This window comes from Neofelis nebulosa, chromosome 11, assembly GCF_028018385.1.
Source record: "Neofelis nebulosa isolate mNeoNeb1 chromosome 11, mNeoNeb1.pri, whole genome shotgun sequence".
In the NCBI taxonomy this organism is placed as follows: domain Eukaryota; kingdom Metazoa; phylum Chordata; class Mammalia; order Carnivora; family Felidae; genus Neofelis; species Neofelis nebulosa.
In genome coordinates, this window is record NC_080792.1 from 49,722,262 (window position 1) to 49,734,500 (window position 12,239).

The following is a 12,239-nucleotide window of genomic DNA, read 5'->3' on the forward strand; positions in this document are numbered from 1 at the left end:
CAGCTTCAATTACAGAGTAAAACCAAGAAGTACATATTTTTATTTCAAAGAGATGTGTTCTCTCCCTCCTACACATACAAGGTTAATTTCCTTTTTAAGATTAATGTGTTTATAATATTTTGTGCTATGCTTAAAATGAGTAACAGAATGTTGCTAACTATAACTATCAAATATATTATTGCTCCTTTGCATAAATGTACTTGGTGCATTCCCCAAATGTCAAAGATATAGTTATTGTGCATTTCTAGTTGGTTCCATGCCTTTTTTTCCTCTGAATATACAGTTTTTTAAAAAGGTTACTACCATGTTGTCGACTCTAAAATGCACATTTTTCACATTTTAGTATTTCTAAAATTGGGATGTCTTACAATGGATGTGTGTGACAGTTCAATTGGCAGTATTTTTTGTTTCTTACTAGTATATGAGATAATAGTTTATATTATAATTAATAACATCCTAAATTCAAAAACATGTACATAGGAAATCAGATTTTTCACTTTCATCCCCTCTCCATGGCTAATTTTTTTCTTGACTAAAACCATGTACAAATAAGACCCTAAACACGTATACACATGAGCAGAATACGCGGCATACCCCATGGAGCTTCATGTAGAGTCCACAAGCATTGCACACAGGTTCGCCCTCAGCATTTCTGCGCCACAAAGTGGTGGTTGTGGTGTGGCAGTTGGCACAGGACAATCCAAGCCGCCGGGAGGAAGGCTAAAAAGTAGCACAAGACAGTAAGTGCACAGATATAAGTGATTTTATGTATATGCTACGTACATCCATGCAGCGTGTCCCTGTCATCAACAAGCATGTACTTTATTATAAATCAAAGGTCCCTAGGGAAAAGAATTTGAAGGGTAATTAGATTGACCTTTCTGGACCAAGAAACTGGAGTTTCAGGTGCAGTGCTCCATCCCATGTGTGTGTTTGGTTTGCTCCAGCATATTAGCGTAGATGATAGAATAACCAGAACGAAGTCACAATGTTGGCCAATAACTGTGCTCACTGTTGTCAGAGGTCTGAGATAGAAGTCATGAAATGCAATCACAAATCACAAATGCCTGCCAGTGTTCTTAAGTGGCTTTGTGCAGTCTCCACTTCACCTGGAAACTAGAGATAACCACTCTATTTCTCAGATAAATCCAGAGAAATATCCCAAAAACTTTAGAAGGGCCTATATACGTTATACTGATAGGAACGGATCTTGGAAAGTCTACGATATTTTTATAAAGAAATATATTTTAATACATGTCTTATAATTATCACGGTTGACTGCTGAGCTTTTGTATTATTCATTTTATAAAGGATAAGCAAATTTGATGGCATTGTTTTAATGCTGGCATTACCTTACATACAGTGATAGGGATATATTTTCTTCACCCTATCAGTACGATACCCAACTTTTGTTCATACAAAGGATTAAATGGTATTATCAGAAACGGCACTGTCATTCTGATTTCCATGTTCCCTTTATGCCTATAATATCTTTAAAGGGAATTCATCTCGTCTAAATTATTATGTGTAAGTTATAAAGAGCTTATTTAAGCTAGTAAAAGTTACTCTCCAAAATGCCAAAATCTAAATTTGTTATTGAATTACCTAGAGAGGCAACTAAAAAACAGTGCTATGACTTCAGTAAACAAGCTGTGAGGAAAAATCCAAGGACCAAAATAAGTTGAAAGTTAACAGAATTTGGGAAGTTAGCTACATAGATTAATTTCACAAAGGAATAGTTTTAAAGAATGTATAACAAAAATATGAATTGAGGGAGTACTGAATATTCAGATGAAAGGACAGATTTTTCAAATCCTTTGCTGGCAAATTTAAAAGATAAAACTGAATTTTCCATTTACAATTCACATCCTATTGTATCACTTTCACATTATTCTTTATAGACAAGTCATAAAAACAAAGAGACACTGGTAGTAAGCCTCTTAGCGCTACAACATTTTTAAGAAGTCAGTGCTAAGAAAAAATAGATTTGACTTTTGGTTGAAATGAATATGCTTGGCTGACAGGCAAACTATTTGGGGAATTGCTTTGCTAAAACAATAAAAACACAGAAAATCTTATGCATTGGGGTTTTTTTTCTTTTTTCTTTTATGGTTAAAATAAAATAATTTCCTAGGAGAGCACTGCTTTCTCTGTGTAAATGTGAAATCATTAAACAAAGGACAAGAAGGTTCATTTTATAAACAGGTCATTTATGACAGTTTCCAGTGGAATTTGAAGCCAACGTGAAGTAAACTTGTTATCAGAATTTGCCATTATAACAAAGAACTTTATGACTGTCAACTGCAAATCATAAGTGAAGCCAGTCTCCATAAACATGTGAAATGAAGGTGAATGGGTTATAAAAGGTCCTTGTAACAAATGATCTCAGTTATATTCATCACTGACAAGGAATTCAAGTTACACCATAAATCTCTTATTTTGCAATATATTACAAGTTCAAATTCACAGTGATTGGTTCTGTACTGCTGGCTAAACAAACTTGGGTTCAACATTCTGAGAACTAAGCTAGATCCATCAAAACCATAAATAAGAAACTCACGAGAACTAATTGATGAACACGCCCTTCCATTGGTATCATTTATAACCCATTTACAAAGCACAATGGCTGACCTTGGTCACTGCCAAAACACCTGCCACACAGAAGGAAAACTAACAGATTCAGAGATGTTAAAAACTCTTTTCTGCTAACAGTTATTTTTACCATAAGTATGCAAAATGGCACAATCTAAATACGGATGTTACTATATCAAATTTAGAATGCAACTAGAACCCAAAAGGCTACTATTCTATCGGTATTTCCTTCAATGTGTGCCTTTCAAAAAAAAAAAAATCAGTTTTACTGTTCATACACGGAAACAGGGAACTTCCCTGGAATATTTTCTGACCACTACTTTTTCTTTTTTGAATATGATACGTAAGAAATGAAAGCCATAGGGAGTCAGACGCTGAAGTTGAGGATGCCCTTTGAAGACGATTGTTAAGCTGCGGGAGGCTATATAACAAGTTTAAGGCACATACGCACGTTAAATTAACCTCAGCCACTTTATTTTAAATGCATTAAAAACAAAACAACCATAAAACTAATTGCTTCTCTTTAAGGTGTCAGACTTCCATTGTGATGCAATTTCACCCTAATCTATTTAACACAAACAACATGTGTAGCATTTGTTCCTGCTAATTAGAGTATAACAATTAAATAAATTACTTGGATACTTAAGACGTCTGGCATCTCACTGTAAAATATTTTACTTTAAAAGGTATTAAGAGCCTGAGTGCTTGGTTAAACAAATGTTAGCCTTACAGTGGGGCCTGTGAACATTTTCATTTATTCTCTCTAATCACTACGGCAGTAAATGCCCTCTCCTAAAACCACACCTAACAATAAGGGATTTTTCCCTGAAGAAAATCAGAATTCCCATAATTTAAAACATAGTTAAAAATGTGTTTGGATTGGTGAAAATCCCCAACTTGAGAAGAACATGACTGCATTTTTCTCTCAAGTTCTATGTAGTTTTCTGAACAGCCAGATTTCAAAATAACTAAGGTTAAATTTTCATCAAACTCAAAGACAATCCAAAAGAGGGATGGAAATGGGGGCTAAAATCTGTCTCACTCCCAGAAGAGGTAGAAGGGACCCAAAGGTATAAGGAACAAAATCAAAGGAACCCAGGACGAGGCTGTGGAGAGTTAAGGGAATGTGGATTTTGCAGTTGTCATGTTCTATGGAGGGTGAGGGGGTATAAACCAGCACAGTTTTCCATAATAAAATCCAAACCACACCAAAGAGTACACAGAGAAAAAGATCTTCATCTGACCTGGGTCGGTATACTCAGAGGTTACGGTCATGACCAATTTCTTGTGTCTCCCTCCAAAATATTCTAGGGCATTTACAAGTACATCTAGATTTATATAAATATTGACTTTTGTATATTTTGAAAATGGTAGCTCCCTACACCTTCCCCTTCCCCCTTTTATAGACATCATTTCCTAGGTGTAAATGTGGGGAAAGGCTGTCTTCGTTCCCCAGACGCTGGTTTCGGGACGACCTCCACTCGGGCGCGCGCGGGCGAGCGCTCAAGTGGCCGAGGAAGGAAGGGGACAGCTGGGTTCCCGCGCTCCGGCAGACCCTGGTGGCCCCGGGCCGCGCCGCACCTGTTCCCGCGGGGGGCGCCCGGGGCGAGCCGGAAGCGCCCGGGCTGCTGGAGGAGCGCCGCTCGGGGCCCGGCCGCAGGGGAGGGCGGCGCTCACACTCACCACGCGCTTCTGCGGCTTGATGAGGGGCCGGCTGAGGCCGTTCATCTTGCTGTAGAGGCCGCAGGCGTTGCACAGGTAGTGGCCGGTACCGTCCCGCCGCCACAGCGGCGTCTGGATGGAGCCGCAGTTCACGCACTCACGGCTTTCAGGCAGGTCCTCCAGCAGGTCTGCGACGAGAGCGGGGACAAGAGGCTGGGTGAGGTCGCGCTGCTCCCTGCCCTCCCCGGGCCCCCCCGGAAGACCCCCGGTACCCCTGGCCGCGTGCTGGCGACGCGCTGCCCGCCTCCCCGCCCGCGCCCTTCCCCACGGAACTTTCTGCTCCGCAGCCAACCCAGGAGCCGGCTGTGGTCACTATTGCTCTGGTTCAGCATTTGTCCAATACTTCTGCAGCCCTGGGAGTGACCAGTAAAACCCCAGGAAAGGAGCAGGAGGATATGGTGCTGAAGGCTGAGTCCCAGTCATCCTCCTTCTGTCTCCAAGGACCTCGGAATTGAGATGAGCTGTGGGGAAGTCACTTTGGGTCCCCTGACCCCTCCTTTTGGGCTGTTCCCAAGCGTTTCAAAACTGAAATCTATCTTAATTACAGTGTGCCACTTATCAAAACTGAGCAAGCCATACAATATCAACACGGATCACTGACCCCTGCAGCAACCCACAAATATCCTGGGACAGAGTAGGGCCCAAGTAATTTTTTTATTTCTATAAATCCCAAGTCACTTTTATTTAAAGTATTTACTATATCTGCCCCCTTCCTTTTCTTAAAAAAAAAAAAAATAGACAAGTGAATTGAGAAATACTGTTCTTGAGCACTTTATCGATTAGAAAGTGACTCAGGTCTCCTAAGAGGAAAAAAAGACACCAACATTAACACACAGAGATAAATGTTAAGTTTTATGTTCATGCCACAAGGACCGAACACTAAAACATTCTGACTTCCACGTGGGTCTAACTGCTTCTATCTGCAAAATTTCTACAAATGATTGCTATTTTACTGATTCAAACATTATTAAAACCATTTCAGTGCTAAATAAAACTGTTTCCTATTTTCCTACACTAAAACTTCAATTCATGCAATCTATCTAAATTGTGTTTATGTCATTTTGCTATTTGGGTGGTTTCTGGTGTTTACAACTAACCTAAACCTGTTCATAACCAAAAAAAAAAAAAAAATCTTGAAAATAAATGGTTGTAGCATTTATTACATCTGCTTAAATTGATTAACTATGAAAAAAAATTGATTAACTATGAATGTATAAGCACGATCTAAAATGAGATAGGTACAAAAGACAAAATAAGATAGGTACTTATTAATTAAATAAGTACTTTTAAAATAGACTTTGTAAAAAATAAAAATATCCTTCTGTTTAGGGTTATTTATAGAGGATTTAAATGTCCGAATTTGGCTTTCTTTAAGAAGCATTTCTGAATCAATTTTTAAAATAAACAAGCATTACATTTTAAAGTTTTATTTGAAGTTGTGTGCTAGCAAACCTTTCTATTCCTTCTCATTCCCAAGCAGTTTACAGCTTGTTTCTACCACTCTACTTGTAAAGATATTTAAATGTGTCTTTGGCATGAATAGTTTTTAATTCCATTAATACTATTTACCCTACAAAACAAGTCTCCTTCCTCCTCAAGAAATAAGTTTAAAAGAAACTAGCATCCTACATAACTGGAGTTCAAAGTTGTCATGGGGATACAGCAACTTACAACACACCACAAAGATTTATTCTTCTCCGCCCTAAAAGCCACTATTGACTACGGTAATCAGTAAAATGCTCAGGACTTCAAGGACACTGAAGTTAAACAAGGTATTTGTCTTAGTTGTTGACTTTAAAATGTTACCTATCAGAGACCCTCTCGATAGAGGAGTGGGGCATTCCCTGGAGAACCCAGCCCTATGCCTGGCCTCCTTCCCCCAGGCTGGAAACAATAAAGACTCCCAGAAGACAGCGTGAACACTCCAGGTAAATCTCTTTAGTCATCTGAAAACCCAAAGACAAAACTTAAAGTCCACTTTGGATAAATAAAATTTCCAAAGTTTGTTTATTTTTAATTAAATCAAATCTACAGCTCCCATTTTCTCCCTACCGCTTACCCAGCAGCTACAATCCTTTGACTAAAATAAGAAAACTTTTTTTTTTTTTAACAATTACAAAATCTTGATTGTGCTAGACATTCATTCATCAGTTTCTCCATCTACCCTCACCCCCACAATTCATTATCATCTCCCAATACGATGACTTGGGATCCCCTGGGGAGAAAAAGGCTGTGGGGAGAGGGGCACAGCCAGTGAATGCCGTCTCAGGACCCTGAAAATAATGGAACACAATTCGGGAGCTCAGGAGGGCGCTGGGCTCCAGGACTGTAGCGCTGTGAGGACTCCCCCCAGGACTCCCTACCACCTACCCACCATCAAAATCAGGGAGAGGTGTATGGAGCACGTTCCCAGAGGCCTCCACACTGTGTAGGTAGAGAGAGCTCAGCGCTAAGGTTTAGCCCTGCTGTCTGCCTAAATCTATTAAAGAATGCCTTCAAAAATAGTCTGTTTAAAAAAAGAAAAAAATCGAAGCGGAGAGGCAGGGAATCTAGCTAGGAAGCTGGGAGGAGAGGTTTTGGAGGTCAAGGTTTCTCTAGCAAGAGAACACCTGTGAAGACAACCGAAATTAGAGGTCTTTTGCCTCCCCCAACCCCAGACTGGCTGATTCTCAGTAGCTTCCTGACTTAAAAGACTCTATGCAGAAGCTGGGTGTTCCCAAGCCCTTCCTAGTTTTGGGTTGTTGTTAGTGAAAGTTAGTGAAAGGATAAGCTAGGTTTAAAATGAAATTTGTAACTCGCCTACTATGCACCTTACTGCCTCTGAAAAGCTTTTCTATACAAAATAAGTTTCTTTAAAACATCCAATGACTCCGATTATGACTTTTGGGCTACTTCTCTTTCTGTCCTGTGAAATGCTGGAAGACTAGGGGAAGAGGGGCATGGAGACTACACTAAGGTGTGTCAGGAGATAAGTAGAGCTGCAGGATCCAGCTCCCACTGCGTTGCCCCTACCCAACCCTACACACTCTTTTGGATTCCCTGCTGGATTCCCGACTGACAAAAGCCTCACCCTAACCACCACCCCCCTTCCCTTGCTTTGAAGATTCCTCACCTCCCAGTCTCTCAGCTCCAGCCAGGGAGCCAGCCAAGGGTTCCTGTGCCACAGAAAGGGTGACAGCGCTCTGTCTCAAGTCTATACTCAACAGGGCCCTCCCTACCCACTCTACAGCGCAGTGAAGACAGTCTCCAGGGCCAGCTTCCCAGAGGAAAGCAGAGGGAATTTTGAGACCAGAGTCTTAGAAGAGGTAGAGAAAGAGAGGGAGGGCTTGTTACCAAATACCCCATTGCCCCCTCCCAGTGTTACCAGGAGGGCTATTCAAGTCAGATCCTTCACTTTCAGGCCACTGCCATTTCCAGTGTGTCTTTTGAGTACAAGGTTGGCAATTCCTCAGTTGATCCTAACTAAGTAGGGGCCCCAGAAGACTTGTCCCCAAACCGAGCACTGAGGCTCCCAGGAAAAGCCCAGACCTAGGGTGTGAGGACACCAGTTAGGATAATTGAAGCTGACATGCCTCCTGCCTCTTTGCCACCTCAGTGACTCCCACACCTCGCCTCAAACAAACAACAGCCCCCCCTACCCAAAAAAAAGTTTTGTCTTAGGAGTCTGTCAGTTTATCAAATGGGTTAAACACAAAGCGAGAGACCTGTAAAAGCACCACAAAGTACCCAGAACACTGCAGCAGCTGAGAACAGAAGCCAGAGTGGTCAGGCCAGGTTAACACAGTTCATAACCTCCTCTGCTTGAGCAGAAAACTTTTCAAAATGGGGTGTTTCCAGGTATTTTTACAACTGTGTTTTCCCAGTTCACCCAAAATTGCCCCCAGACATTGGAATGAAAGTATGGGTGGCATGGAAAACTGGTGAAAAATCGGTAGGCTGAACTCTGGAGGAAAAACAGATGTGGGAGTGCCAGGATCCCTGGGTCCCAGCCTGGCAGGGGCAGACAGGGGCAGCAGCCCCAGACACCGCGGCCCAGGTGATGTCCAACCAAAGGGCCCCTCCCCCAGCTTTCCCTCAGGATAGTCAGAAGGCTGACCAGCCCAGGTATCCCCCTCTTTTCTCCCTCCCACTGAAGGGGAAGCCAACTTGGTCCTTAGGTCCTTTTCCACTGTGGGGCTCTTAAATACCCTCCTTGAGGAAAACACAGTTCCTCCTCCCCTCTGGAGAGCTGAACTGGGTGAGACTGTGTTTTAGGAGAGGGTGAATCAAGAGCCCAACACTCCCCTAAACTTACCCACCCCAGGAGAGTCTCATTCTCCCATTTAGGCAAATTAGGGTCTGTGACAGATCTCAGGCCCTGTCAGTTCCTTCCCTGGCTTTTTTTCTCCAGTTGCCCACCCCATTCACTGTTAAAGTCCCTCGAGCTTCTCCAAGGCACTGAGATGAATACGCGCACCTTGTCTCCTTCGTGGAAAGGAAGTGAAACAATCCGCAAAATAGAAGCACCTCATCAACACTGCCAGACTCTGGGTGGCCCTGCCAAAGTTCTGCAAATCCGGCCGGGGGCCAGGCGGACCTCTAGGCACCCAGACAGAAGAGCTCTAAAAACAAGGCCCAAGTCAACCAGCTGCTCCACACCCCCCACAGGCCCCAGCGCTTCAGGCCCCCGGGCTGCGGCGCGCCTCTTACCTGCACTGGGGCCCCGCGGGACCGGGAGCGGGGCTCCGGCACGGCTCTGCAGGCTGTGCAGGACTGGGGTCTCGAAGGGTCCTGCGGGCCAGGCGGGAGTCAGCGGTGCACCCACGTAGGGCGAGTAGGGGTTCGGGTGGTGGTGATGGTGATGGTGGTAGGTCCCGTTCAGCGGCCGCGCGGCCGACAGCGAGCTGTACTGGTGCTCGCGGCCGCCTATGGCCGCCAGGCTGCCGCCGCCGCCGCCGCCCACGCCGCCAGCGCCACCGCCACCCGCCGCCGCGTAGCCCCCGGGGTCCCGCGCCGCGCCGTTGGCCACGGGCGGGCTGGGCGAGTAGGGGAAGCGCGCAGAGACGTGCGCTGCTGCCGAGCCGGCGCTGCCGGGCCCTGCGGCCCCACCGCCGGCCGCGCCGCCCGCGCTGCCGTAAGGGGGGCTGTCGGCCGAGGCCTGAGGCCAGCCGGGGTGCGCGCCGGCGCCGCCCGCGTGGTTGGCGGGCCCGCTGCCCGCCCCCTGCAGGTACGGCAGGCCCGGTAGCATGGAGCCTACGCGGGTGGTGGGCACGTAGACTGGGGAGCTGGCCGCGGCAGCGGCCGCTGCGGCGGCGGCTGCCGAGTGCACGAAGCCGCCGGGCGCGCCGTCGTAAGCGGCCGGCCCCTGGCTGGAGAGGGCGGCGAGGGTCTGGTACATCTCCTCGGGCTGCTCGGGGGCGAAGGGGCTCAGCTTGGCGCCGCGGCTGGACCACAGCAGCTTGCTGGCTGTCGCGGCCTGGTCGAGGTCAGTGAAGAGCAGTAGGTCCTCCCAGCTCGACAGGGCGCTCCCGGGGCCTGCGACCCCGGGCGCCGAAGGTCCGTGGGGAGCCCCGAAGGGATGCGAGGCGTATGGGCTGAGCAGCAGCGAGCGGGCCGGGGGTCCCGCCGCTGCCTCCGTATCTAGCTGAGGCGTCCTGCAGTTGCTGGCGCCGCCGGGGCCACGCTCCCCACCCCGGGAGCAGCAGGAGGAGGAAGAAGAGGAGATGGGGGACGGCGGCGTGGAGGGCTCCCGCGCTGGAAAGGCTCCGGAGTCGCTGGCGTCGGCAGCCGCGGCCCCGAAGCGCTTCGGCAGGCACCAGCCGCCGTCAGTCAAGGCCATCCACGGTCCGGCGCCTCTCCAAGCTAACTTCTAGTTCCTGAGGCGGGGTGAGGGGAGGCAGGGACGGGAGGAGAAATCAAAAAGGGTTACAAACGCGCAGGCCACACATCTCACTCCACTGCCTTTTCTAGATAATGAGATTTCTCAAACATCCCGTTTCTGCCCTGGGCGCGGGGTTTGGGGAAGGAGAGGGGAACGGAGCCTGGGCAGTCTCCGCCGGGTCCTCCCAGGACCGGGATATCCGCCCTCCCTTGCCTGCACCACTTGGGTCCCCTCGTCCTCCCGCCCACCCTCTCCGCAGCATCCTTCATCTGCGGCGCGCTAGATCCCAGGGGTGACGAGAAGCCTGGCGGAGGTTTCCCTTCCGCCCCAAAGTGGTTCCCTCTCGGCCGATGACACACAAAAGAACTTTTAAAGTAGTTGTGCTGGTCGGCGCTGCCTTGTCCCGCCTCGCTACACGTGCCCCTAGCCCGGAATACCTCAGCGTGAGGTCTACCCGCGTGAAAATGGTTAGCGTAAGGAAGACAACCTGTCCCCGAAAACGAAACCGCCGCGTTCTCCCACACTGGCTTTCCCAGAGCTTCCCCGACTACGCTTGATGGGACGCAGTGCGAGCTCCAGAGAGAAGCGCAATTCAGCCCAGGGAAGGTGGGGCGCCGGGGCGGAGACGACAGTCTCTGACCTTCCGGGCCCAGGCACTGCTGGCTGCCCGCGGGGCCCGAGTCTCACGCCCAACACTAGTCCCCGTGGCGCCGCACACCTTAGACACGGCTCGAGTTTGCACCACCAGCGCGTGCGCTCACGCCGGCTGAGCCACCCCCTCCCACCCTGTGGTCATCCCCAACCGCGGAAAGGCCAGACCGTTCCGGAATCGGACGTAGCGGGGTGGAGCGGAGCACAGAGGAGGGGGAAATGCAGGGTTGGGGGGGGGGGTGCGTGTGAGACCGCCCCGGAGCCGAGGCCACCCCAAAGGGGAGAGCAGGAAGAAAGACGGGGAGACTCGGAGGGAGTGGGGAAGGGAGGCGAACTGCAGCCGGGAGGGCCTCCTCGGAGCTACTTTTCCAAATCGCTTCGTCTCATCGGAGATAACCATACTAAAATTAATGCCCACACACAGACCCGGGCCAGATAGCAAGAAAGAAGTCTCTCTGCTCGCCTGACTGCCGGCTCCCGCCCCTTTGCGCCAGATAACTCGGAGATAAGGCTGTGCGCAGATAAGCGCTTCAGGGAGAGGAAGAGACAGCAGAAGTTGGTCCGCGGTGTCCCAGGAACCTGGGAGCCGCTACAGTCGGCCGCGACAGGAGAAGGAAGACACCCTCAGAGCCGACCGCGGCCCGCAGAGGGCCGGAGAGTCCGGGGCTGAAGGGCCCGTGACGGGTGGGGGGTAGGGAGAGGAAAGAGGGGGAGCCCGAGCAAGAGAGGAAGCAGCCGAACCTCGGGTGCGCGCTGCGCATGGAGAACCGCCACCGCGAAGACCGCCCTTGAGCGCGGAGAGAGGCTGAGGGCGCCGGCAGGCAAGCGCGAGTCCGGGGTCTGCCCGGCGCTGCTGGTGAATAAAAAGGAGAGAGGAGGCGCCTCTTACTGCTCTGCCGGAAAACTGCAGCCTGCGCTCCTGATTGGACTCACCGAGCCTTAAACAAACAGCGCTCGCCGAAGGGTGCCAGGCTGTGGGTCGGAACTGCGCTGCGCGAGCAGCTGGGCGCTGGAGGTGAAGAGGAGGAGGAGGAGGAGGAGGGAGTGAGGGGAGGAGAGAAAAGAGGGTGGGGAGGGGACCGCGGGCGGCGGGGGGAGGGGAACGCGCCGCCAGGGCAGACAATGAGCGCCGCTCAGCCTGCGGTTGTGGGCCGAGCCCAGAGTACCTTCCCGGGAGTGGGGGCGAGCCCTTAGAGGGGGCGCAGAGCCCTGGGACGCCCGGGGGAGGGGCGGAGGTGGAGGAACGCTTGACCTGGCTGGCGACCCACACCCATCCGGCGGCGCAGCACTTTCCTCCGCCCCCAGTTACACACGCACTCACGGGGGCGGGTGGGGGGAGCAGTGGCTGTGCAAAGCCCCGCGCTGCCACCGCGGCGGGAGGGATGCGCCAGCTTTCGGGTCAACGTGCCCCCCA

At 49.4% G+C, this 12,239-nt stretch overlaps 1 protein-coding gene across 5 annotated transcripts in view; it reads right to left on the reverse strand.

The window, feature by feature from the left end:
* The window catches only part of GATA6 (GATA binding protein 6), a 65,967-nt gene extending 54,113 nt beyond the window's left edge, over nt 1-11,854 (reverse strand). For 2 of the 5 annotated variants that reach the window (XR_009251022.1, XM_058692530.1), the window contains exons 1-4: nt 11,567-11,832; nt 9,004-10,169; nt 4,276-4,442; nt 595-720 (exon numbers count right to left, since the gene is read on the reverse strand). Coding sequence is in view for 4 of the 5 variants with exons in the window: in XM_058692530.1 (XP_058548513.1) it covers nt 595-720; nt 4,276-4,442; nt 9,004-10,132 (1,422 nt within the window). In the remaining variant the exon portion in view is untranslated. Of the gene's footprint in view, nt 1-594; nt 721-4,275; nt 4,443-9,003; nt 10,170-10,661; nt 11,003-11,566 lie in introns of those variants that run through there. The other 3 variants (XM_058692529.1, XM_058692527.1, XM_058692528.1) reach the window with 3 other exon arrangements.
* Between the last annotated feature and the right edge of the window lie 385 nt (nt 11,855-12,239).